The sequence below is a fragment of the Anopheles gambiae genome, chromosome 3 (genome assembly GCF_943734735.2).
Source record: "Anopheles gambiae chromosome 3, idAnoGambNW_F1_1, whole genome shotgun sequence".
NCBI lineage: Eukaryota > Metazoa > Arthropoda > Insecta > Diptera > Culicidae > Anopheles > Anopheles gambiae.
Window position 1 is genome coordinate 25,151,113 of NC_064602.1, and position 27,141 is coordinate 25,178,253.

General features: G+C 47.5%; 3 protein-coding genes across 5 annotated transcripts; 2 read left to right on the top strand and 1 right to left on the bottom strand.

Annotated features, from left to right (window-relative positions):
* The first annotated feature begins 330 nt into the window (after positions 1 to 330).
* LOC4578021 (transcription factor mef2A) lies at positions 331 to 10,059 on the top strand. Of its 3 annotated transcripts, none has more exons than XM_061656335.1 (5): positions 331 to 561; positions 2,208 to 3,734; positions 3,888 to 4,034; positions 4,163 to 4,417; positions 4,487 to 10,059. In XM_061656335.1, the coding sequence occupies exons 2-5, from the start codon at positions 2,850 to 2,852 to the stop codon at positions 6,389 to 6,391; spliced, it is 3,192 nt and encodes a 1,063-aa protein (XP_061512319.1). In that variant the 5' UTR covers positions 331 to 561; positions 2,208 to 2,849; the 3' UTR covers positions 6,392 to 10,059. The 3 variants fall into 3 exon arrangements, with proteins under 3 accessions (XP_061512319.1, XP_001238206.2, XP_061512320.1); XM_001238205.2 differs by having other exon boundaries at positions 4,493 to 10,059; XM_061656336.1 differs by lacking the exon at positions 331 to 561 and adding an exon at positions 604 to 1,487.
* A 2,267-nt stretch (positions 10,060 to 12,326) lies between these two features.
* On the bottom strand, positions 12,327 to 13,511 carry LOC1280039 (dynein axonemal assembly factor 6). Its single transcript, XM_061658475.1, has 2 exons — positions 13,227 to 13,511; positions 12,327 to 13,159 (listed from the first exon to the last, which is right to left on the bottom strand). Exons 1-2 carry the CDS (start codon positions 13,336 to 13,338, stop codon positions 12,633 to 12,635), a joined length of 639 nt encoding a protein of 212 aa, XP_061514459.1. The 5' UTR covers positions 13,339 to 13,511; the 3' UTR covers positions 12,327 to 12,632.
* A 1,457-nt stretch (positions 13,512 to 14,968) lies between these two features.
* On the top strand, positions 14,969 to 25,700 carry LOC1280040 (cysteine-rich venom protein). The gene is made up of 7 exons (XM_319834.5): positions 14,969 to 15,492; positions 17,859 to 18,003; positions 19,084 to 19,220; positions 23,421 to 23,566; positions 23,924 to 24,124; positions 24,687 to 24,776; positions 24,850 to 25,700. The coding sequence occupies exons 2-7, from the start codon at positions 17,895 to 17,897 to the stop codon at positions 25,010 to 25,012; spliced, it is 846 nt and encodes a 281-aa protein (XP_319834.5). The 5' UTR covers positions 14,969 to 15,492; positions 17,859 to 17,894; the 3' UTR covers positions 25,013 to 25,700.
* The last annotated feature ends 1,441 nt before the right edge of the window (positions 25,701 to 27,141 follow it).

Genomic DNA, 27,141 nt, shown 5'->3' on the forward strand with positions numbered 1-27,141 from the left:
TAAATTCCTTTCTGAGCGCTCCCGAAGCCGAAAGTCAAGCGGTAAAGAAATTTAACATATTGGGCCTGATTTTCAAGAAAATTAATGATGGCTTTTTTGTTTTAGATTATTGTGTTTGTTAGTTGCTGTGGTTTAGCGAAATGAAAGAACTGATTTATACAGCAAACAACAACTTAATTCGCTATTTTAAAATTGTACAAACATTTTACCCCATTTCATGTTCAAAATAAACCGGTCGACCAACCGAAGTTTTCGTTAAAAGTTGGCGTTTTTTGACAGTAGCTTCGTTAAAAGGTGGTCGATTGCAGCAAGCAAATCTGTGCCCAGATTTCGTTGCCAAGCAAGCGGAACGATTTGTCGGAGCCAGAACTGACCGAGAGACATTTCTTGTCGCGTTTATTTTCTGTAGCAGCTCGCGTACTCCATTGTGTGTTCGGAAATTGTAGTGTTAAAAATTGGTGTGGTCAACGCGGAAACAAAAGGCATAAAACACGCTTCGCAGCGGGAACCGATGCAAGCGCGTCCCTGACTGCTTTCCTGTGCGATTGCGGAGAAAAAAAGGTATGGCTGCGGTTTCGGAGCGGAAGGATACACACAGATGATCACGGCGACAGCGGCCAGTGTAGGGGAAAGGATTTTTTTTACGAAAATAGCGGGGCAACACACCGACCCAATAATGGTGGATGGGCATGAAAACCGAACCCAACAGTGCGTAATTGGAAACACTATTCTAATGCTTCCCCCGGGTTGGTTTGGTTCGCGGAACCTGAACGCGTGCCTGCCAGTGAAGTAGATAAGAAGAAAACAGACTCGGAAGAAACAGGCGAACTGTGGAAAACTGCACAGTGTGCATGGGTGTGTGTGTATGTGTGCGCGTGTGTGTGGGTTTGCCTGCAAAAGATCGCAGTAATCCGCGGCGGGGCGACCCATCACTTTTGACAGCCGCAGCAGCGTATCTCGGGCTGTAGCAACGATTCTAGAGTGAACCATTTTCCGGCCATAACGGAACGAGAGATCGCGTGGAGCTCGTCCGGTGCCGCTCTGCATGAAGAAAGTGTCCCAGGTTCAAGCACCCCCCGTCCCCGCCCTCACTCAACACAACCCGGATGAAAGGCCACCGAGGAAGGAGAAGGAGTGTTGTTCTTCGTTGACAGTGTACATGCCCCGTGTGCATGTGTGTGTGTGTGTATGGGTATCTAGTTGTGTGGGCTAGTGCGTACACGGTTGAAATGTGTGCGTGTATGTGTGCTATGTGCAGTTTATTTTTTTTCGTTCCGGAAAAGATTAATTTTCTCGGGGACATCAACCACACCAACCCAGAGCCGTGCCGACGAGGATTGTTGTGAAGAAAGTGTTATCAAAGTGTTGAATGGAAGATAAAACTATTCTCCGTCCGCAGCCAATCGGCTCGACACGGGGGATGTACATTTTTTGGAGAGGATTGTAAAAAAATTCTCGGAAGGGCCGAAATGACGAATCCTCCTCTGGTGCGTATCGCGAACTCTCTAGCCCGTGTGTGTGTGTGTGTTCTGGCGGATGATTAGAAAGGCTTCGGCCCAAGCGGCCCAAGCGCAATAGGCGGAAGGTTAATGGGTGATTTTTGATTCACTGAGACTGTGGGTCGGTGCATCGGGCTCGGGCGAGTGCAGCACCCTTGGCCCAATTTTATGTCACAGCATCACACATGCACACACCGCCTCACCCCCAAGCCCCATCGGTGGAACATGCCCAATAGCACCCTTTCATGTAGCAATTGGCAAATGTTTTGTATAAAAATGAAGCTTTTCGCTCAATTTGCGTCGCTGAGAAGTGTTCTACATGTTTGTAAACCCAGCCTACGGTGCCATTTTGAACGGGATTGCAACCAGTTGTCGATGACTCCTCCTTGCCACTCGCCGCTTGCTCTGATGACAAAGTTTAGTTGCACATTTGTGCGTGCGTGCGTTTCTCGCTACACGGGTATGCTCGAGCATTGCACACTCCTCTCTGTGTGAGTGTGCGAAGAAAGCAGCTAGGGAGTACACAGAAGAAAAAAAAGACACTACGCAAATCGCGGAAAGAACGTGGTGCGTGGGGAATGGTGGGTCAGGGGGTCCCATCCACTATGGTGTGGTGTAATAGTAGTAGATTAAGCGACAATAGTGCTTTCGTCTGCAGCAGTGAGAAATTGTAATATTGTATTCTTTTTCTCTCTTTTCCTCTTTTAGGTGGGCATTGCGCCTCCGTCGGATAAAAACTACTCCCTCTATTGATTGGTGACCAATTGGGGAGGTGCGTAAAACGACAGGAAAACCCCCCTACCCGCCGTCGAAGTTCTTGCGGATGCAGACATGAATGATACATGGCTCACAGTTTTAAAGACAGCTGGACAAATGCATGCTACTATTTAACGCTGGGCCGTGCAGAGAATGGATGTAAGCCAAACGACGGCGCCGGGTGTGTACGTGAACTACTAATTGACTGGAATCGGCCGATCAGGTGTATGGTTGACCATCAGCACTGCCACTAGCGCGTGCCACTTGGTGAATACCTACAACCCTGGTTAAGGGGCCAGGCCAGACCAGGTCAGACCAGAAAGTGGCTCAAAGGTCAAACAACCGTCTACTGGTTTGAGGGAGAAAGTAAACAAAGACCGTCGAACAGAACGACAACAATAACGCGCGTCAGCAACGTGTTACTGCAACACGGTACACAGCACGCACCAACACATCGGATCGGTAAACGACCACACTACTTTTGGCGGTGCGAAAAAAAAGAAAAGAAAGGAAGAAAACAACCTCCACACACAGAACAGAGCAACACAAACCCCGAACTTCGCGTGCACCGTAGAATCAAATGTGTTGCTGGAAATGATTTGTAACGAGGACGTCGTCGGTTGGTTCAGAGATCTGAAGAGCTACAGCAGAATAGACACGATGTGCATTATGCTGAACATGTGCTTGCCGTTCGAGCTGCGGTTCCTCGGCACGTACCTGGAGGAGCTGGGCCGGAGGGACGCACCGGAGCTGCGCGGTGCCGAGCTGAAGGTGAACAATCCGCAGGAGTTCATCGCGGACATTGCATCGGGCGAACCGACCGACCAGCGGATCCGGCGCAAGATGGCCCTGTTTCTTGCGCTGTACCGGGCGTGCAACCATGCGTACGCGAACGAGCTGTTCAAAACGCTCGAGGGTTGGGGTGCGCGGCCCGATCTGCAGCGGTTGTTCGAGGAGGACGATCAGCAGGAGCTGCTGCTCGTGTACACGATGGCCACCAATCATCCGGTGTTTTCGTTCGAGCAGCGGTTGCACTGTGGCGAAATTTTTAGCAAGCTGAAATCGCTGGAACTGAAAGCAGCTGCTAGCCCACGGTCGGGGGAGCGTGAGGAGGTGGCGCTCGAGCAGCAGCAGCAGCAGCAGCAGCAGCATCATCACTCGCAGCAGCAGCAACAGCAGCATCTTCATCAGCACCATCAGCAGGCACCATCGCAGCATCATTCGATGGATTCGTTGCATAGCAACAGTCCGCAGCAATCGCCAATACAGCAGCAGCAGCAGCCACACCATCAACAGCATCAACCGCAGCATCTACAGAACTCGACACCTCCACCGGCCGTGCCGCCACCGCCCGGTACGGCAACGATTCACGCACTGCCACCGAATGCGGCACTGTCGATGCAGAATCTTCCCCAAGGGCCGTCCTCGCTCGGGCAGCCGATCACGCTGACCTACGCAGGATTGCCCGGATTGACGCAGGTAAGGTGCTGGTGCAGGGGTTCTTTTTTCGGGTACCAATGGCCAAGAACACAAAGAAGAAGAATTTTCAATGATAAACATTTTGTGCGATTATTTTCGACCCAAAGCAAGTGAATCATTAATGTACAATATCATCGCTTATTGTCGTTACAGACGCTTGCTAATGATGTCACGCTTACTACGACGCACTTCCTGGATCCAATGCATTCGCTGCCGGTGCAGACAGACTTTACGATTCCTCCGCCAGGACCACCAGCCGGAACCGTGTCATCGCGGTGGGTTCAATCCGTTTACCAGCAGGTAACAAAAAAAAAAATCTATCATTATGGTTAAAACAAATCGAGTTGCTATTGTGTCCAGCTTCTGATAATTTGTGTCAATTTATTTCTTCCTCCTCTTTTTCCCTGCTGCTGTTACACTTCTATCAGCTATCTTATCCGCCTCCGTCATCATCGCCCCACATGAGCAACCCATCATCGCCGATTCACAGTCGCACGACAAGTCCAACCCGCATTCACCCGAGCAGTGTGCAGCATCGAATAAGCCGCAACCAGCAGAATGACCAGCAACAGCAGCAACAACAACAACAACAACAGCAGCAACAACAGCAACAACAGCAACAACAGCAACAACAACAACAGCAGAATCAATCGCAAATGCAAAGCTTAAAATCTGTTGATGAGGTAGCAAAGAACTACTCGCGGGATGGTTGGCCAAGGAAAGATCTAACGTTGGGTTTTTGCCTTTCCCAGGACCAGACGATGGTGATGCTGAGCCAGATGCAGCTTCGAAACGGCATTCGGCAAGCGCACAACACGTTGCCGCGACAATCGAAACAGAGCTACGTCAGTCAGCAGCTTCCGCCATATCATCACCAGCAGCAGCAGCAGCATCATTCGCAGCAGCGGGATAGCGGTGGCAGTGGGATCTACCATACGGCAAACTACAACGTCAAGGGTGTCGGTGGCATGATGATGGACATCATGAATCATCAACCGAACTCAACCGGTAGCGATTCTGGCAGCTCGATCGGTTCCACGGGCGACGTGTCGCCGCCGGAAACGCCCGGCGTGGTGCCAGCGACCACCATCTCCACGATTCCACACGTCCGCTCGAATCGCTCGAGCAACATGCGCAACATAAACGGCCGGCTCGAAAAGCCTTACCCACCAATGTCATACTCACAGATGCATCAGCTACAGCAGACGGTTGCGCAGCAGCAGCAGCAACAGCAGCAACAGCAACAGCAGCAGCAATTTGCCGCATCCGACCTCATGGTTACGAGTACGGCACAGAATTTTCTCACAACCGGCACGACTAACGGTGCTACGATGAGCAGCACCGGCAACAATGGGGCCACTGGCAGCGGCGTTGTGTCGGGAGGGGTGCTGATCAACCAAGCCGCTGTCGCTGTCCAACCGCAGCCGGGCCAGTTTGTGTACGCGGGTACACCGGCCACCTTTCCGCAGGTAAGCGTATCGCACCGGTCCGTCGCTAGTGCGGCCCTGCCGCACGGTACCGCCTTCCGGACGGCGCCGGCCTACGCGCAGACAATTCAGCAGCAGCAGCAGCAGCAGCCACAGCAGCAAGCGGCCGAACCGATACTTTACCAGTACCATCCAACGGCGGTGGTAGCCGCTACCGGCGTGCCGGGCCAGACGGTGGTAGCAAACAGCACGCTAGCGTTTCTGCCTCCGCAACCGGCATCGACGGTAGCTAGCACGCAGACCGGTCTGCCCGGTGCCGTTCGGTCGTCCCCCTCGCCCCAGATCGGTTTGCTACAGCAGACCAAGGTGCCTGGTGGTGGTGGTGGTACAGTAGGCAGCAGCTCGGTGGGAGTGTACGGAGCGACCAGCACGCTGCCGTACACGAGCGCGGCACCGTCGTGTTACAACTGCGGCTCCCTAAAGCATACCGGCCTCGATTGCCCGGAAGCGTCGATGGAGGATATGACGCGAACGTCTAACTTCACGCTAGATTACAATACAATAAGCAACAGTGCGACGTCGCCGAGCACGGTAACAACGCCGACGACCACCACGATACCGTTACTGACCGGTGGAGCGCATAGCAATAACAATACGACGCCGGGAGCGGGCGTAAGTCCCTCCGTGGATCTGTCCGCGGGCATATCCACCAGCGGGGTGGCATCCGGGGAGAGCGGCACTGCAGCTAGCAACAGTAGTAGTAGTAGCAGCAGCAGCAGCAGTAGTAGCAGCGGCAACAGTAGCAACAATAGTAGCAATACTACAAGTGGCAATGGTAACAAAAGCAACAATAGCACCAGTCTCAGCAGCAATATGATCAGTGCCAGCAGTAATAGCAATAACAACAATAACAACAACAACAACCATCATCATCAACAGCATCATCATCACCACCACCACCATCATCACGCCAATAGTGGAAGCGTGAGCAGCAGCAGCAGCAGTAACAGCAATAACAGCTCCATGGATGTGCCCTTGACCAGTAGCCTGTTGCCGGTGGACGGTGTCAGCGGTAGCAACAACAGCAGTGCCAGCAGTGGTGCTGCTGCTGCCCCTGCCATGGGGCTCAGTGGCAGCACTGCTAGCACCAGCAGCGGCAACAACAGCGCCAGCGGTACTAGTGGTGGTAGTAGTAATAGTAGCAATCTCGTTAGTGCTAGCGGTAAGTGATAATCATTGGAGGGAGTTAGAGTAATCCGGTCGAACCGTTGTTCGGTTCTGGTGGCAGCAGCACTAGCTGCGTCCGTTGCTGCCGTAGCGGCACTTCTTCGTTCGTTTCCCTTGTCGTCCACTTCGCTGCATTCTGCCAACACAACTGACCACCGTGCTTGATGAGCACGCTGACGCCGGGACGTTCTAGAACACGCGGAATGTCCTGTACGAGCCGCAAGGTGAAGAGGGAGATGGAGATAGAGAGAGAGAGAGACCGAGAGAAAGAGGGCACGTATTGGTGTTTTACAGTTGCTATCCTTTCATTTCTCCTCCGGCATATGATCTCGCAATGATGTGTCCCATCTCTTTCTTAATCAAGTGTGGTACGCAGTGTTCGTTCCCTCGTTTTACGAAAGATAAGCATATTGGGTTTTTTTTGTCCGTAATTTCTTGCGCGGAACTTTCCGCGCCGTTGTAAGGATAGGCATGCTTCGCCAGCCGAATGTTTAGCTCAGCGCCATGCGCATCAAGTGCGCAAGCAATCACTGTCCTCTGTTGTTTGCTGGCCCGACCTCAAAGCATCGAAAGACACGAAGGATAGATTTATTTTGTTATGCGTATAAACCAGCTAATGTTAGACATATCTTCCCTTTTGGCTTGGGTTCAGTATGCTATCCCGTCACTATGATGATGGATGAGCATAGCAGGGGAACGCTAAAGCGAGAAGACGAGTGTCAAACATCGTTTGGGTGTAGGTTTTTCACACTCTGTTATTTTAGTGACCTCTTAGAGTTAGGGTAGGATAGAAAGATTTTATAATTGCAGCAACAACACAGCAGCTGTGCGCGGCATTGACGAAATCCTCCAGCACAGGATGGACATTAGCATCCCTCTCGAAGAAAAAAGAAAACAATTACATTAAAAAGGGTAGCAAAAGGGCGAAAACCCCGCGCTTCTACTGCTGTGTGCGGCGATAAGCGTAGTACGATCGTGATAAGAAATCGTACCGTTGAAAACCTACCCTCCCCCCTCCTCGAACATGCTTTAGACGGTTACGCAAAGCACGACAAAGGTGTCACGTGTTGTGCATCCCGCTTTGATCATAATGTTTTGCGCGATAATGTTTGTGTATGTGTGATTGTTTAGTATATGTTTCGAAAGGTTTTACATTTTGTTGCCAATCTAACAGTGATTCACCACCCTCCCAATACATAGCCCGAGTGTGTGAGAAGTAGACATTCAGGCATTGTAGAAATTTTAATTCAGGTTTTGTGCCATCGTGAAATATTGAGACAAGGGCAGCAGATTTCCCGGTTTTCTTGAATGCTTTAATGCTGTATTCTAATGAGATGTGTTGTTTGTTACATTGCGCTACTAATATTGGCAAAATTGCACTCTCTTGGTTTTGCTTTCGATACGTGCGCTCTGTGCTTTTTTTTAAACATTACTTTACGTTGAACTTTAGAAATTTGCTTTCGTTCTGAAACAATCATTCGCATTTTGGATGTGTTTAGGTGTACAGTTACAAGGGACGACAAACCGGTTTTTAGCGCATAGGATAAGCATAGTAGCAGATAGTTAAATTAACGACGTATGTATGCTTACTACTGGGACAGGAAGAAACACGCCGAAGGGAGTAGCATGAGGGTAAAACAATAAAACAGCATGGTCAGGCAGGAAAGGAACGAACCCCCGAAGCACGCATGTTGGTTGCGGTGGTGGTATTGTCATCATATAGCCTCAAGCGTAATGCATTCGAATATGTGTTATCCTATCTTCAATATCGATTGTATGTTTCGTGTCGTAGTGCTGCTGAAACGACGGCAAACGCGTCCCACAGTCAGTCATTTTGACCGTTGCCCGTTCATGATACATTAAAGCTTTAAACCGGCCGGTGTGAATGCTTACTCGGTTAAGATGAAATAATGGCTATAAACAAAACAAAAACGGGAGAAAAGTACATACATGTATTTTACGCATGAAAGCATAAAGATTGGATAGGGGCAACGAAAGGAAAACGAAACAATTACAAATAACACGAAGATAGGCTACAACTCAGCTAAGCTTTCTGTAAAGACCGTCTTTTTTGTTGTTTGTAAAGACAGCTTCTAAAGCTCTCCAACCCAAACGATGAACGTTTGTGCAACAATGCAAAAAACGCATAAGCATGGATCGAATTTGAGCAACAGCAGAAAAATGCATAAGAAAACCCAACAAAAAAAAAGTCTGTTAGTTATTTACGAATCATACTGAGGAAAGAGAAATCACCAGAAACAAACAAAAAAGGCAAACCAATCAATAAATGGAAGCAAAAAGGTATACTATGTAAGACTCACCACATTAATAGTGTTTAAGATGCGCAGTACCGTTGATAATAGTGTGGTTGGGTTTTAGTTAAATTAAAATTTGAAATTTTAGAACGGCAAATGTGCTGCGTTGGAAGCATTCGTTTCGGCTAGGGGCAGTTTTTATGGACGTCGCACATGGAACGGTGTACTGTCCGGTGTACATAGAAAAGGATCGTGTAGAAGCGTTGCTCGAAGCTGCAGATGCTACTGTGCTACAGAAGACAAACCAGAGAGAGAAAAGAAACAAGGGAAAGTGTATGCAACAATCGGCTCGACCTGTACAATACATGTTGGCAGCATATTTCGGTGGCAAGATAAGGCAAAATTCGGCATCAGGGCTTTTTTTTGGTGTGTGTCTGTGTGTGTTTGTGTGTGTTGGTGTGCGTGCTACTGGAAGGAATTGCCCTTCTACTTGTACCACTATGGACTATGGTTTGCAAAACATAAGAAGGAGTATTTGCTACCGATGCAAAACACTTTGTTTTAATGTGAATTGTGTTTGTGAAGCAACAGCTTTTAAAATTAGCTTAGACCGTCCAGGTTAGAGTTCGGGATTCGATTTGTAATATCAAATCGTTTGACGAAATGTGTGGTTCACAAATTGTTTAACGCTCTTCTGTACGGTGCATGCAGATTGGAGCTTGTGACACAAGGAAGTTGCGAATGGATCTTGCTGTGCATTGGCTTGTCCATAAACTGGGCCTGGGGTTTGCTTTAACCTATGCTTTAACCTGTGCAGAACGTTCGACATTAACATGTAACTACTGTGTGGTTTCAAAACGAGCTGTCTTATCTTTCGACAACCCTTTCGTGCACGAGTAATAGAAACTTCCCCCGCTTGTGTATGTGTATGTGCCCCAGCTGACACACGCAAAAGTCCTAAGACGATTTCTCCACGTGTGTGTCCATCGCGTGGAGTTCCATACGGAACCATCTCTAGTACTTTGACTGAATGTGTACTCACTGTGTTTGTTTGTCTATCTTTTTTTTTTGAAAGGGGAAAAACAAAACTAGAAAACAAGAAACTGTAGTTAAGTGAAACGGTAAAAGTACTGACATGATAAGAAGCACGTGGGCAACGTACATATATATAAATATAATCCCAAATGTAAGAAGAACCAAGCAAACATAAAACATAAAAAAGGAACAAAAAAAAACAAACAATTAAACTTAAAGTAACGCACGTTGTGTTCCGGGTTCGCTTACGCAAAAAAAACAAAACAAAACAAAAAAATACTACAAAGCAGTTATTATTCTGACTCACTAATTCTCTCTCCTTCGCATCGTAGCCGCGCTCTCCACACTTTTTAGTAGATTCCAAGTAGATGTGTAAGGATATGACCAGCATAGGACTAATTTAGTATGAGGGCCGGCCGGGACGCAATGGGAGAGAGTGAGAGACACACACACACAAACAGAGAATGTCCTCGCCGAACTTGTACGCGTGTACGCAAACCTATGATACAATACAACAGGAAGAAGGGATTCGGAAAGCAACGATCGGGATTCCGTGGGGTAAGGCGTAGTTTTATATAATCTCGTTTCATTCTTGTTTTTTGTTTTGTTTTGGAACCCTTTGTGTAAATAGATGGATTGATGTTTTTTTTTTGGGGAATGCCAGAAGCACAGCTAATGCGGGAGGGTGAGGAAAATGGTGACAACCTGCTGGATGAGGATCAAGAGACGTGTGATCAGTGTTTTAGGACGTGCGCGCGAAAGTAAAACCTTGCGTTAGGGCAATTTAGTGAAAGAAGAGTGGTTTCGAAAACGGAATGTAAGCGTACAGGAAGGACAGGAGGAGGGAGGAGGCATTATTTATTAAAAGAGCTTTATTGTAAGACGAGACGTTAATGAATATTTGCCACCATCTCCCTCCTTACCCCAATATGCACGTTCAGATCATCATCATACACACTACTAACAACAAGGTGACGTATAATGTCTCTTTTAGTTTGTTTGTAAGAAGTCTTTCCTTGAACAATACACACACACACATATACTATTTCCTAGAAGAAACGGAAACTAAAATGTGGAAAGGCAAAACCAATCCCGCTACTTCTTGTAAACTGCCGGATCTCTCTGCACGAGAGGGAAAGGGAAAATCGAACAAAGCTATTACTCCTTCCAAAGGGAGGACATAACAAACATTATAAAAGGATAGTGCACGGGAAGGGCCCCTTAAAAGTTGGTGTGTGTGTGCGAGTGTGTTTTATAACATGTATTACTACTACCACAGAAAAGGAAAGATAGCAACAGGAACTGGATGCTGCTGATTCCGAACGAATTAGTGTAGTAAACTGTTAACAATTACATATGCACACATTCGCACACACACACACATAAGGGACAGGCGGCTTGCCGTACGCAACAGTGCGCGCGTTTGAATGTGATTTGAAGTAGTGTACCGAAGGCCAGAGAAGCGAATCGGAAGAGCGAAGGCAACAGGAATCGAACCGCCGCCGGAGTACGGATAATTTGTGTAACGTGTGTAGTGTGTAATAAGTAAGACATATACAGAAATAAAGATAAAGCAAGAAAAGAAAAGCAAAACAAAACAAAAAAATACACGCGTATAGATTAGGAAACGATTGTGAATAGTTCAAACCAGCGGCAAATACACACTAGAGGTAAAGGAAAATGGGGAGGGCTTGCAGCAAAATTTGCAAACGAAGTAAGCGACGCCTCCCTCCCATTAAAAAAGAAGCTTTCGATCGAGGAAGAGTTGTGACGTGAGTGGAGGAAGAGGAAAATGCGAATGAAAATCAGTAAAAAGAAAGAAAAACCAATCCCAGAACAGAGAAAACAGACACAGCAGGCGGTGCGACACTCAACCATCCATTACCGCGGGAGTGGTGGTGGTGGTGGTGGTATTGTGTTGGCAGTTAGGCCTCTTAGGAATGCCCCCCGTGTAACGTAATTCGATAATTAGTCTATTATTGAAACAAAAAAAAACAACAACAGTGTATTTATATATAAAATTATTAATAAAATAATTTAAACAAGTTAGCAAAACAACAATTACAATGCGTGTGCGTGTGTGTGTTAGTGTTCATGTCCTGTTCATCTCGCTTGAACAAGGGTGCAGAAAGAAGGTCCTCATTTGGAGCAGCGAAAGGAACAGCTTCCATCACGACAGCTCCATCCATCGTGAATGTCGCCAATTATCGTACAGACGACACATTACAAATAGCACATAATTCATCGTCATTTCAAATTAAGTCATTTCCATTTGCAGACCGAGGAGATGCTGTTGAAATTTATTGCTGCTACTTCGTGGCTCACCGCGACGTCTTTTGCGCGCCACAACACAAAGGCAATCGTCCCCGGTTCTGAATGTGGCAATTCTCGGCGCACATCATAGCGACGAAATGGACGAGAAGTCGAGAAAAGAAGCTGCATTTCCGCAAATTGCAAAAGGCAGCAGCCGGGACGAGCTCTGAATGATGTCGATCATGCAGGTGGTTGCCACATTGGCCGTCGTCTCGCGTTGGTGGGCTTTAATTTAATTTGAATTATATGAAGGTAAGTGCAGTCAAGATCGTGTTCGCTGGCGCTGGTGGGCTGGTAGTAATAGTAGAACGTTACTTACTATTTCTGTGCCTATTGTTTTCTGTTTCTTCTCCAAGATTGCATCCATACATATAGTGTTTAATGATGGATATTTAAAGCACAATTTAAAGACCTTCTTTATTGCCAATACGATCTGTATCTCACCAATATGCCACCCAGATGCGAAGGTAGTCTAAAATGCCAAATTTACCGTTTTCCCCCCTTCACCAACAACTTTCAGCGCACCGAAATTGCATTGAATTGTGATAAAATGTGTACACATCACACCCGGACATTTCACCTTTTCTATAAATTGTGCCCAATTTATTGGACTTTCAGTACACGCGCGCTCCGTCCCGCCCTTAAAAGTTGACAAAATCCAGCTCACGCACCATTACCAGCGTAAGGCGAAGCGTTTTCTGATCCGACAGCCACGCCGCATTGCCCCGGTCCGGGTTGATCCGGTGCGGCAGGGTAAGCTCGAGCCGATACCTTGGCGACCCGACCGTTACCCGCTGCTCCTGCACCTCCAGCTCGATCTGATGGATGCCTACCGAGTCATCCTCGGCGGAAAGAAACACCTCCACGACCATACTCTCACAGCTGGCCGTGGCGGGCGTTTTGCAGTTCATCTGCAGATAGATGTCCTCGGTGGCGACCGTCTGGCGGTAGGAGAGCCGATAGTCCGGTTGCTTGCGCGAATCGAACAGTGTCCGGTCCTGGTGCAATTGCTGTGCCTCCCATTGCTCGAGCGTGCTTGGTTCCGGGTTTGGTTGGGTGTCTGGTGCGAGCGGCGCATAGGAACAGGGTTTCACGTGCTCTGCCGGATCGGTGGGATGTTTTTTTGATTTCGGCTTCTGTGCCGCCTGTTCTCCAATATCTCCGGGACCTATAGGGGAAATGGTCCAGAATTGTTATTAGCACGTTGTGGGACATTGGGTAGTGAAACATCTTACCTAATTGGGGAACATCTTGGGCAGTAGGCTCATCGTCTGATGACGAGCCATCATCGTCGGCTTTGAACAGTTTCTGTAGCAGTCGAATGTTCTCACCACCCAGCAGGGACATTTTATTTCGGGGTTGTTTTGTTTCTTGGAAATATTCTCACGCGCGGATTCGTTTTTTTTGGGTGCACACACAGGACAGGCACAGGCTGGTGACTGTGATGATGGCGATATTCGATGAAATAGTCGATAAGCGGCGTGCTGCTAGATGCATAGTAAACATGTTGCCGTGTTACCATGGTTGCGCGTATGGCTTTCCAACGCATGCGTATTAGAGATGGGCATTATGAGAAACAAATTGTACCTGGTTCCGGATGGCTCCAAACATATCGGATTCAGTACCGAAGGATAAGTTTAATGAGAAAAGAAGAACCACCTGGAAACGTTCGAAATTGTTTGGAATGATTCGAAAATTAATTGGCTAATTACTGATCTCGAGTAATTCCAAACTATTTTAGACTAATCCGATGGTTCTGAACGATACTGAACGATTCTGGCTCCGTCCAGATCGTCATGGCGATTCATATGTCTTTGGAGTCAGAACCGGAATAACCCTAGGAAGAATCTGTTTGGAATTGTGTTTGCCATCTCTAAGGCGTACCTCGCAGTGTATTGGAATCCTATTGGAATCTCATTTGGAATTGGAAGCAACAGCTAAATCTCTAATCAACAAATTTAAGAATCCTAATCAATTTGTTAAAATCATTCTGTACAAATTACAAACCTTTCTCACAGCAGAGTCATCATTTGTTAGGATCTAAGTTCAGAGAGAAGCCACTCAACCCCATGAGTATATATGGCTCGATCGTCATGGTTTCTGCTGTATCATTCACTATGTCCCCTGCGGTCTCTATTCCCAACCTTTACTCCAATATTTCACCTAACGGCCACAAAACAAAGTAAAAAGGAAGATTAAAAAAAAAACCATAAAATGCTTCCTTCTTCCGCGATTTTGCCAACGTCGTCGTGGTATCGCCGTATCGATACTCGCCCACTCCAATACACTTTTTGGGATGTAAGCATTCGCAATTTTAACAGATCGATCACGATCGTCGCCTCCTTCTCGTCGTGGGTCGTGAGAGCCATAAACCTGTACAGCCGTTAGTAGTTTGTTCATTGAGCACGCATTGGGAATAGGTTTTTTTGGTCGACTGGTTGGCCCATACAAAGATATTCTACAACACAGCAAAAAGAGTTTAAGCTTATTCTCGATCTATTGTTACCATAGTGCACCTAGTTATACACGCACCACTGTACCTCGAACAGTGCCAAAAGTTCCCTACTCCACCGGGTTCAAATGGTCTGTTCGCCCTTCCTAGCAGCTTCTGTATCGTTGACATTCTTATTGTTGCTATTGGTACCACCACCCACTACAACACACACACACACACACACACCAGCATTACCGGTGGCATTATCGCCAACCTCACCCATCCACCTACCTGCCCGGGACAGCGCGGAAGAAAACTCATAATCTTCTCGCTCGGCTGTCTCCATTTGGGCGGCTCGTTACGATCGGTTTCTATCCTCCCAACATCTTACTACAACCGCCGCCGGCTTCGATGCTTCGTCTTTGCGCCCCTGTTCACGATCGTTGCTCGCCTATCGTCGCTCCTCTCCCCCCGCCCCGGATCGTGACACATATGCTTGGGGGAGATATTTTTTTCGCGATCTCCCACATTTAAATCAGTCCACTACTCGACGGCAGCCGGTCCGGACGTTCTGTCGTGTCGTCTGGTCGTCTGGTCTGCGCGGTTTGGTGGTTGCGTGTGTTTCGGCAGCACGTAGTTCTTTCGAGTTGGTTGGTCGCTGGTGTTTTGTGTCTGCCAGTGTCTGCCAGAAGTCGGAGTTAAGCTTGCTGGACGAGTGCAATCGGAATCGGTGGTTTTTGGCAACCGTGAAGGTAGTGCTCGTATCGATTCAAGTGTTTGATGTAGGCGAGCTGATCGTGGTGTGGGGGCTTTCGGGTAAAAGTGGCGTGTGTTATACGAGTAATACGAGATGAGGCGATGCTAAATGGTGTGATTATCGAAGCCGGTTGCGCGTTGATTTGGGTGACTCAAGCTGTGAACGGATCCTGTTACGGAGTGAAAATTGGAGTTCCTCGGTAGAGTGGTCTAAAGTGTCAAGTTACGCCTGATTAGAAGATTGTGTGAGGTTCCGTGAGTTTAAGTAAGCAGCAAAACGTGCCACTAATTTTACGTTTGATTTATTTACGGTAAGTCATTCTTCGTTAGAGCACACACAGCTACATGTGATTCGCTCGCGTAGAGCGTAGAGCTGACGCGATCGTTAATCCAGAGTGTGATTCTTCGTGTGTGGCATTCCGAACAATCGAAACAAAAAAGCTAAAAACTATGCATTAAAACACTGACCACTGTCACTGGGAATGGGCGGTGGATCCCATCGTCAGTATGTCTGTTGCATCACTCAACACCCTGTTCGTTTCCTTTCTTGGGATGCGGGAAACGCGTGATCATCGTGCCGGAACGATTTTTGGCTGTAGCCAGGCAGCAGCAGCTTCCGCATACAGCAGCCGCAACCGTACTATGCTCTGCCGAAAGCGATCGAAAGCGTTAGCAAAGAAAGCAAAGCGAAGCAAGACTAATGTGCATGATCTCGTGCCCGTCGTGCCAATCCCGCTCTTACACAGTGAATGCATTCGAATGAGATTTAACGACTTAATTATTAATACGCGTGAGTCGGTCGGTTTTGGAGGGGTGGTTGGGGGAGGGAGTGCCGACCACCAGAATTTATGGCTGCCCAGTTTGATCGCAGATGGACGCTTCGGGGTTGGAAGTGGGAAGATTCGCAGCTAGAATTGTTGTTTTCTTTTCTTTGCGGCCGCTCTCTTCGCCCTATTCTGCGTAATCGGCCCTCCCCTTCAGGTCAAGGATGTTGTGGTTTGTGGTGCAGCACTCTTGTGCACACAATTTATGCGTGTTTGCGCGTCGATAATCGCGCGCCCTCCCGGCGTTGGTGGGCCTATATCTTAATTAGTCGTAAAAATTATTTATTGTCTTCCAGATTCGGACCGTGGCTGTAGAACCTAGCGATGCTTTGGTTTGGTGGTGCAAAACTTACCCATCGAGAGAGAGAGAGAGAGTTGGGGAGAGTTTTTGGAGATTTTAAAGCATTGTATTATAGATGAGTGTCTGAGCCTGAGTGCCGGCAGCGCCGTGTCCTTTTATGCCACTGGATCCCCGGCGCGTTTGTTTGGGGTGCGAGGCCAATCCACCATTGCTGGTTTTGTTTTGATAGCATTTTAATGCCCATTTTACGATCTGTTAGCTTTAGAGGCCGGCTTTAGAGAGCAATGGTTCCGAAATGGTGTGCTGAAAAGATTGCTGGCGATTGTTTCCCGATCGGAATTAGCGTGATAGGTAGTGTGCGCTACAGCACGCTGGGCTTGGCGGATTTTTATGACAACATGAAGTGATAAATGGGACAGAAATGGGTACGAGCATAAGCGGTGTATTAGATCTCCCATCATCAACAGATCATCTCCGTGTGTAAGTTTAGCAAGCACGACAACACTCCTGCTGACCTCCAAAAATGCGTGTTCTTGTTTTGGGTGGAGCAAATCTGTTTGCCAAAAAAAAAAAAAAACAGTCGCAAATATGCGAAATGATGATGCGGAACGAACAACATGCACATCGATGCTCGTAAACATCGGTCCTTACCTTGGTGATGAAAACCGCATCGCATCGGTACGGGCCCCGAGAGGGTCGCCATGTTCGGTGTGGTAGCATCCGATCGTCACACGGCAAGAGTGTGAACGATGAACAAGCGCTATCGGGCCAATAATTCAACTCCCACAAGTTGGTTGGCCAGGTCCCCTTCCTATTGGCGGGCAGGGGGGGCTCTGGTAGATGTGTCTTTGTCGCCAAATGCTGGTCCACTTTCAGACACACGCGGCACCGCTTGCAGCGAGATGACAGATTGTGCTTTTGCCGGTCGGGGCCAACCGTGGTGGTGACGTCGATGACACCTACCAAGAAGGGAAGGGTGGTTGGGTTCGTTCTTCTCACGCGACCATCTGTTTTTTCGCAACCAGGAAACCATCAAGAGCGCTGGAGGTGTTCTTTACCATTTTTTTGTAACGCACGTGGTGTTATATTTGGGGTGCGTTTTTCTACGTTTTTTGCCATCATTCGGAGTCATGTTCGATCGATAAGCTATTGGAGTTGCGAGGGGGTCAAAAATATAGATGAGATCTTCAAAAATAAGGAAAAAAGTCTCTGCTCCCTATCCTACGGCCACCAACCTGAGGTTGAATTCTAATTCAAATAGAAAGAAGCAGAAAAGCAAACGTTGGCAGAATCTTGATCGTGTGTCAGCTTGACGCAAGTGGAACAGCGATCATTTTTCGCTAATCGCAAAACATGATCACGATTACGGGGGCCGTTTTTCTGCCAAACAACTTCTCGATCTTTGGCAGTTTGAAGCAGCGTTGTGCAGCGCGTGCTCTCCAGCGCGAAGAAAACTTTAAACCCGGTGCCTTTAACCGTAGACCGTGCCCCGTCTAGTTTAGCCATTTGTTTCGTTTTCCCACCATTTATACTTCTCTGCCTATCGTTTCAGGATCGGAGCAGATCGGCGGTACGACGCGAGCTGACGATGATCGTCCGGTGGCCAAAAATGGTGCGACCCGCCAGCGGTTTGTTGCTGGTCTGCGCATTGTTGGCCGTTTGGTTCGATCTGTCCGATGGTTGGCGTTATGACAGAGGTTAGTAGGATGTTGTGTGTGTGTTAGGATCCCGTTTGATGGAACTGGAGCTAGCGAGTTGACAAATTGGTCTTGTAATGGGAGTGGTTTGAGTTGAGTTTATCGAGCAATATTGATCGCTAGAACTTCTGGATAGCATTTCCAATGACTTTAGTAACTTTGATTTAATGTACGCTATTTAACCTACTTTTTAATTTTATATCTCTAGAACCTCTAGATAGAATTTCAAATGATTTTTGTAACTTCAATATAATTAGATATTCGTCTAAGTACAAGATCGTGTTATGATCATTCTGATATTCGCTTTAAATCATTTCCAAACCGCCATGATCTTCACACTTTAGATACACGCCCAAATCTACTCAACTGGTTTTGCTATTCTCATTGGAACTTCTTCGCGATCACGATCCTAGATCATGATCTATGCCTATTACTGATCTCATTTCCTATTCTGCGAACAATTTTGTTTGTTTCTGACCGACCCATTACCGTCTATGGGACAGTAAATTTGCAATTCACACTAACGAGTGTACCTTTCACATCAATTCGGTGTCGCTCGTGTTGCACCATTACTTTGCCGGACGGTGGTGTGGACGCAGGTTTTAGAAAATTCTACTCACGCCACGGTGTTCTTCATCAACTCCATCTTCGATTTACATACAGTACCGATTCGGTGTTATTTATTTCTTCTCTCACTGCTCGATTGGACGACTTTTTTTCTTCTTTCCATGCCTTTTCTTTTAACGTTTGATGCTACCGACACGGCTAAAACCAACGACGACGATGGTGGTGACGGCAAAACATTCTGCAACAAACTCTCGCCAAAACAAAAAAAATCAACACCAACCAACCATTGACTAAATGATCGTCACGCGCATCATCATACACACTCCCCACGGATGGGGATGGGGAAAATAATTTCTTCATTCACACACGCACACACCCTCGATCATCAACCCCGTTTCCTCCCGTTCGATGGTGGAAACACAACGCGTTTGGAACACGCGCACAATGAATCACATCCCATCGCAACAACAACAAAAACCGGTTGACCGGATGCCGGCGCGAACCTTTACCCAGTGCCCAGACTGTATGGAGACAAGGTGCCGACGAAGGCAATTTCGCCCCGATTGCGCAAAGTCCAGCGGCGGATCGTGATGCTGCACGACTCGTACCGCACCAAGGTGGTACCGCCGGCCGCGAATATGCTAAACATGGTGAGTAATGTGGGACTGAGGGGGAATGTTTGGTCTTGTGTGTATGTGTTGATTTTCGGGGTGGGTACAAACAAACAGGCTGAACACCGAGACCAAGACGGGCTAATGGGAATTGGGCCCGCCGAAAACGAGGGGCGGGAGAGCGGGTGGGAATGATTTTCTGTCACCAGAATGTCTGTCGCGGTGATCTCGCGCTCGGACGCAACTTAACATCATGGGTTAATTTATAACCTTGTACAATTTTTAGATTCTTAACAGATTCCAACGGTCAAAATGATGTCCATGGAGGGGAGGTTTAATACATTACCTTGCGAACAGATTTGCCGAAGAAGGTGATCGTGTGTATTTTAGGAACATTACAGGGAAGTTGTCAAGTCAAGTTGCGCATTTGTGTTCATAACCTAAATATTTTGCACAAGATTAATGCGTTACGATCGCTCTGGAGACTCTTGGAATAGGTGCTCCGCGACTCATGAACCTTATTTGATGAACCAACGCAAACGATCCGTAGCTCTATGCTATGGCGTACACGGCACATGACATTACTGGCGCCAGCTTAACGGTTTTTATTTCGCTATAAGGGAAATCGAAAACTGCGTACCATAAATAAGATTCACTCCGCGTCTTGGGTGCTTACCATAAGGTACTCGACCCGATCCGCTGATGCTGCCAACAAACTGCCTGGTTGCCTTTGTTAAACACCGGACGCCAGATTAACGATATTTATGTGATAGGAAAAGACGCACAATCGCTCGCAAAATGGTGTAACATTTCAGTCAAAATATCGACACGATCGATTCGGGAAAGGATTTATGCAGTGTTTATGGGTGGGTAGAAAGAGAGAGAGAGGGGGAGTTGGGAACACCTAGCCGCATGAAAAAGGGCATAACGGTTATGGTTATGAAAATTGTATTGTAATAATCCTAAACATGCCGTTTGGTGACAAATGAGCGGGTGCGTGTTGTGCGTGAAGGAAACGATTTCTCAACACCCGTAACCCTGTGGCTGCGACATTTCTGTGCGCTGTGTTGTGTGCGCTACTGGCTCAGCCGAGCTACGCAAACGCCAGCTTGTCACGGGGCGATAAAATATTGGAAGTTAATTTAAATAGAAGAGAAATTTATCTTATCCCCGAGCACCCCCGGTCCCATGGTGCCAACCATGGGGACGGAAGCGGTCCGTACCATATAAGGGTCGCAAATCGATACAGTGTTAGAAATGATTTAGAAGACGCAGAAGTGGTGGTGGTTACTGCGCTTTTCGAGGGTATATGCAAGATCACCAAATCTCGATCGCAACATACCGCCTTTTGGGACATGAACCAAAAAAAAAAGACCAAAAACCCGCCTCTGCTTCGGTATCTTTTATCTCGTATCTTGTTTGGTTGTACGTGCAAAGCCACAACAGCACCCAAGAGGACAACCGGCATCCTCGACCTTAAAGCTTAAACCTGGGCATCATAACGCAATCATTAATATGCAAATCCGTATGTGACAACAGACGGTTCAAAACGTTGTTCCCCCAAACGTTGCGGCCAGGTTCGAGTTTGCGAGCGACACGTTAATCGGGCAAGCGGGGTGGACAAACGCGGGACTAAAGCACACCGGTCCGATTCCGATTTGTCGTCTTAAAGTACGTCGTTTTCGCGGTTGGCAAATTTATTGTGATCGCTTCATTTTTTTCTACGAATCGGAGGCTTCGGACAATCTGGCAAAGCAGCGCCCCCTTAATCGCATTAGGCCGGGTGGAGCGGGCTATAGGGTGGTTAGGTATTAGTGATGGGAAAAAATGGTGAAGGAATCGGTCTAGCTTCGATTTTCCTTTATTCACCTACTCATCGGAGTCGGAGGTCCGGAATCAGTTTCTGAAAACGGGTTTGGAATCGATCAATCAGAATTGGAATCAGAATAAGGTCCAGGATCGGAATCGAGATCGGTTCTGGGATCGAAATCGAGATTAGGATATCGATCCCGGGGAATCGGTTCCTTTGCTGCTACATTTAGAACGTTTGCAGCGGCGATTGTATCTCGTGATGGGTAAAGTTAGCAAAAATCCGGAGTCGACTCCGATAAATTCGGAATCGACTCCGAAAGGTAGGTCCGCCCTCCATTATCCAAAGTCGTTCGGAATCGCCCGGAGTCGTCCGGAGTCGTTGGGAGTCGTCTGGAATCGCCCGGAGTCATTCGGAGTCGCCCGGAGTCGGAGTCGTCCGGAGTCGTCTGGAGTCGGCCGGAGTTGGGCTTCGAAACATAGGCCTGCATACGAAGCGCACGAGTAAAGCGAAAAACAAAAAACACAATGAAAGGAAATGCCTGATCACAAGCACATTAAACCACACGACTCCTGTTCACTCCGACCAACTCCGATTCCGCTCGACTCTGATCGACTCTAGACGACTCCGGACGACTCCGACTCCGAACGACTTCGAACAACTCCAAACGATTCCAGACGACTCCGGACGACTCCGGCCGGCTCCAGGCTGCTCCGACTCCGGGCGGATCTAGTGATTCTGTTTTGCAGAAGTCGAAATCAGACTAACAATAGTGGGAGTCGGATCGGAATCGTGGGTACGCTCCATAGAGCACATCACTAATTGTATCGATAGCCCAGCTACTGTATTGATTTAATCCTCCAATAAATTTGTGTTTTTATCAATAATTCCTGAAATAGAATTTAGTCCGAATCTAATTCTATTCAGAAATCGATATCGGTCCCAGAATTGATTCCACAATCTAGCCCAGCATTAATTTCAAAATCAATTCAACCGTATTAGGTTCTAGAATCGATTCGAGAATTGGTACCAAATTCGAATCCAGAGTCAGTTTCAGATACGATTCGAAAATCAGTTCCAAAATCAACTCCTGAAACGGATCTAGCATCTAGAATGGGAAACCAGGAATTTAAACCGAAGCCTGCTCCAGAATCAATCCTAAAACCGATTCCAGAATCGAATCCAGAATAGATTTCCAAATCGATACTTTCAAATTTATGTTTGTATGTAAAACAGACTAATTCCCTTGAATACGAAAACGTTTCACTTTTCATGAAATTCCAGAAGTGGATTCGAAATTAGCTCCGGACACGTAATCACAACCGAGTAGTTCCAATTCCGAACGCCCACCACTATTCGGAACGTCAAAAACGCACTAACGATCCGGAGTGGACGATCGAGAATGGAGAGATAATTGGTTCACACCTTTTCCACAAAATCGATCTCCAAAAGTGCAATCAAAGCAGTCGGGGGGACATGCACATGCTTAACACACGCACACCGAGCGTTGGTGGACAGGCGGCTCTGGACCAATATAAGCTGACAGCGATTCAATTTGGGGTTTAAAGGAGGAGGTTGAATTATCGCTCAAGCGCGAAACTCACGTGAGCAATGCGTTCGGCTAACGAGCTGCTTCCCGAACAACGACGTTCGAATGTTGTGCATTGGCGTCGGCGGGCTCGACTCCATCTACCAAGATTGATGAGCAGCATCCACATCCATAAGTGGAGATCTCGCTTGCAAGAAAGTGAATTGAAAACAGGCGGAAGTGGACCTGTGCCAGCGCGTTAAAGAGAAGCTTACCAGTGTGCAGTAAGGTGTGACCCACGAGGAGGTCCTATTATTTATTGGCAATTTGTTTATGGGAAGATCAAACAGATTCGATGGTAGTTGCCGCAACTTCATTGAGACGTTTTACCCCGTACAAAACGAGCATTGGGGGGTTGGGGTTCGTCGCTCACCAGGTGTGTTACCTTTTACTGCTGAAGACGCTACGGTTCGATTCAGCTTCTTTCTCACTCTCCCATACGTTTCGCGTCTACAAGACGCGGATTGGGGAGGAAAGCAATCTAATTTGCATGCAAATCAGTGCCGGTTCACGCTCAATCCCCATGTTCCCTCACCATAAGTGGGCTCGCACACACACGCGCGCGCGTAAACTAATAAAACTCATCAACCGATGATCTCATTCATTAGGCAGTGTTTATTTAATCTCCGACCACTGTCGAACGCATCGCACCATCAACCCGAGGCCTCATAAAGTGGCCAAATTTACGATCAACGATCGACTCGCAGAACTTCCGATCCGATTGTGACAGGTTTTTCTTAAATGGTTCCCACCACACTCTCGCTTGGGAAACCAATTTTTGCTTTCAATTTCCGGAACGTAATTTCTTATCTCTACATTCTCTCCTTCTCTCTTTTCTCAGAAATGGCACCACGGTGCGGCCCGTTCCGCCCAGAAATGGGCAAATCAGTGCCGCGTCCTAACGCACGACACACCGAAGGGCCGTTGGATCGACAACTTCGGAGCCTGCGGTCAGAACATCTTCGTCTCGACGCATCGCGTACCTTGGTAAGTGGGCATGACGGCACTCTCTTCCGCTCCGGTGGAAGCTGTCAACGGGTACGACCTTCTCCGGTAAGGTTGATGATTCGGTCTTCTTGAGCAAGTTGCGCAAAGCGCGTAGGAGTCCGCGTTGATGGCAGCATTGGCCAATGCTTTCCTTCAACCTTTATCCGACAGCTTTGACAGCTTCCCCGTTGGTGCGGTCGGCGCCTACTACTGTCATCGGGTTGCGGATTTGATTTTGATCGATTTTCGCACCACTAGCAACCGGCCGGCGATCGTGATGCCATTTTCAGCAGGGTCGCAAAATCCTTCTAAGGTTAATTGCGATTAACTTTTCTTCTTGCTTTCTTTATCCGATAGGATGTTCGCCTTACGGACGTGGTTTTTGGAGCGGCAAAACTTCACGTACGGCTCCACCCGGAACGATCTGGACAGCGTCGGGCACTACACGCAGATGGTGTGGGCCGCCACGCACAAGGTCGGCTGCGGGCTGACCAAATGTCCCAAGGGTGGCCCCCGGGGGAAACCGTTCTACAACTACGTCTGCAACTACTGCCCCATGTGAGTACCCGGCAGGGGTGAAAGCGGGGTGATCTTCAAACGATCGTGTGTGATCGTGTGTACTAATTAAGTAATAGTGGCGCAGGAGTTGGAGATTTAAGGCGTGTAGGCCTTGACAGCCTCTTATGGACGACCACACGTCCTTGCACCAGTTTGTGCGTGTTTGTCCTGATTTATCGCTCTGTCCCCTTGTTGGAGTGTTTCACTTTCATCCGTTATACCACGCATTTTCTCCCCTTTCGCAATGTCTGATCGCCAAGACGCGACTGTGACGTTGATGGATGGATTAAGTCGTTTGCGAGAGCGGGTGTCTGAAATGCTTTCTTTCAACGCACAGCGCGCGCGGATTTGGCCATGTCCAAAAATGCTTTCCACACCCCGAAACAGATATGAAGCTGTAATAGTTTGGAGTTGGATGTAACTTGAGCGCCAGCTGAGAAAGTTTCCGTTTCGATTGTCCGAAAATAATTAATTGGAAAGCGTTTTTGAATTGAAAATGGAACGCATCGAGATCGGTTTGTTTGTGTTGCTGTTACTAATGTTTTCGTAACTTCTCTTCCAGCGGAAATCATGAGGAGAAGCTGGGCCTACCGTACAAGCGAGGCCGCCCGTGTGGTTCCTGTATGCCCAACTGTCTATCCCGTAAAATAAGGTAAGCGTAAGAAAGTAAATAAACACTACATTTGTTGATGTAAGACCTCTTTTTCACTTTTTTTTACTAACAGACTCTGCACCAACTCGTGCAATACCGCCGATCTGTGGGCAAACTGTCGCGATCTGTACCGGACCTGGCCCGGGTGGCTCTGCAATACTGCCACGCCGGAGGGGCTGGAGCGCCAGCGGAACTGTGCGGCCACGTGCACCTGCCAAGGGAAGATACACGACTGAATGGAGAGCGGTGAGGGTGGCCAAGGGGTGGTAAGGGTGGGAATGGGGAGCGGGTGGGGAGGGGAAGGGAATGTTGTACTTACAAATTAAGCTGTTTCGGCCAGTGCCATTCGTATGCTAGAGAAGAGAGTACTACAAGGAGAACAGGTGGTAGAACGTAGAAAAAGAAGAAGAAGAAGCAGTAAAAGAAGAAGATTTAAAAGAAGAAAAAAAAGAAGAAGCCGAAGAAGAAGAAAAAGGAAAATAGAAGAAGAACAAGAAGATGTAGAAGATGAAGAAAGAGAAGAAGAAGAAAGGGTAGAGGAGGAGTAGAGAATACAAGAAGAGGAGCAATTTCCATTTCACTTTCATCCCAATACAAGCGTACTGTCTGTAGCAAAATGGGGGGCAAAACACACTTTATTTTAGTTTGTTTCATTATGTTTTTTTTTCTTTATGTTTCACTAGAAGTTAGTTTATAAAGTTATGTAGGGTTTCCGACAATTGTGATGGGTGTCTGGGGTATCTTTTCTTCTCGAAAGCCTTTTGTTTCGTTGTTTCGTACTCAGAGCGAAAAAGAAAGAAAGCAACACAGTGAGAAAGAGAGGCAACAATTAAAACTAATCAACAAAATTTCGGTTTGGCTCGTTGTGATGTAAATACTGGCGGGAAGAGAGAATAAAATGTCCTACAATCGTAAAAGCACGTGTTTGTTTTCATTTTTTCCCCTGTGTGTGTCTGTGTGCTGTGTCACATACAACAACAGCTAAAAGCTCCGTTAAAGTTGGCATTTGTTTCGTATTCGAAATTGAACAGTATGTGTCATGTGCTGATGGGTGGCATTGCCCCAATGCAGGGTGAGTGGTCTGAAAGCGTCACGACAGGTCAGCTTCCGGTGACGAAGCACACGCGGTGATGGACGGGTTCCCCAGCCTCCCCCTCCGCTCAGTGGTATACGTGTAGACATGAATCACAACAAGTGGGGCCGGCGTTATGCTGTTTATGTGCTGTGATGGATCTGTCGTACGGTAGTAGGCGGCACTATTAGCATGGTTGCCATGGTGTTGATGCTGCTGTTAGACGTGATGGGGGCAAAAAGGGGACCATCAGCGATGACGCTACTGAGCGAAAACTGTTGACCTTATGTTGCCATCCTATCCCCCTAGCAGCGTGACGGTGAGTAGCTTGAATTAAATACACAAATTAACATTTTTTGCTTGATTTTTATGCAGAAAAATGTTATATAAATGGTTATTTAATATTTTATGTATTTTTACGATTTTTATTATTTTGCATTTTGCAAATAAATTTGCAATACCTTTTCCACTCCTGCTAACGATACACTCCCTTTCGGTACTACTGTCCACTACTAACCTCACCGTGGCAAGAAACGTAGCCCTCAATTTATGACCCGCGCTGACGGATGGCTTCTATCGTACACTGACCTTGTATTGTGTTTCGCTTCCATGGTCACGACAGGGTGGCAAAAGGGGGACAACAGCATGGAACTCCCTTCTCCCTACCCATGCCGATGCACTTTCGCGCACCGATCCAGTGTGTCATTTTTCCCCCCGGTGTAGTGAAGTTCACGAATTGCAAGGCAAGGGATGACCTCTTTGTTGCCGGCACGCTGCAGGAAAAGCTATCAGCCAAACGATAGTAAACCGGGGATGGAGGTACGACCGGTGGTCGACGAAAATCGCTCATGCAAAACACAGAGACGGGAAGCGGGGGAGGACAACGGGATGAGGAACCGAGACAAGATCGTGGTTTTCTCACCATTCTTGCGTACGAAGTAGGCGAGTAATTTAAGAACGCACAAAACATAATCAGAATTCATTACGCGCGCCGGGCTGGGCTGGTGCTGGCGGGTGCTTCATGCAAAGTGAAGCAGTCGGCCAGCAGGTGGCGATCAGTTGGAGCGCTTGGGAAAAGCCCGAGGTCGTTAGTGAAGTTTCGGAAAGGAGTTTTATCTTCTCTTTCTGCGTGTTTGTGTGTGTGTTTTTTTGCTTTATAGCTTGTTAAGTTTGTCAATGTTTGTGCCCATTTCCAAAGCACTAAAAACACTTTGCGGATGATAGGAAAGCCTCGTAAAGATATTGTATGTGTGTGTGTGTGGGGTGGGGGGGGGGGGGGGCTCTTTAGAGAAG

Coding starts and splice junctions, on each gene's coding strand:
- LOC4578021 (XM_061656335.1), top strand. CDS start 2,850: ATGATTTGTAACGAGGACGTCGTCGGTTGGTTCAGAGATCTGAAGAGC. Junction 3,735..3,887: donor GATTGCCCGGATTGACGCAG/GTAAGGTGCTGG, acceptor TTGTCGTTACAG/ACGCTTGCTAATGATGTCAC. Junction 4,418..4,486: donor GCTTAAAATCTGTTGATGAG/GTAGCAAAGAAC, acceptor TGCCTTTCCCAG/GACCAGACGATGGTGATGCT.
- LOC1280039 (XM_061658475.1), bottom strand. CDS start 13,338: ATGTCCCTGCTGGGTGGTGAGAACATTCGACTGCTACAGAAACTGTTC. Junction 13,160..13,226: donor CCAAGATGTTCCCCAATTAG/GTAAGATGTTTC, acceptor TTTCCCCTATAG/GTCCCGGAGATATTGGAGAA.
- LOC1280040 (XM_319834.5), top strand. CDS start 17,895: ATGATCGTCCGGTGGCCAAAAATGGTGCGACCCGCCAGCGGTTTGTTG. Junction 18,004..19,083: donor TGGTTGGCGTTATGACAGAG/GTTAGTAGGATG, acceptor ACCTTTACCCAG/TGCCCAGACTGTATGGAGAC. Junction 23,567..23,923: donor TCGACGCATCGCGTACCTTG/GTAAGTGGGCAT, acceptor TTTATCCGATAG/GATGTTCGCCTTACGGACGT.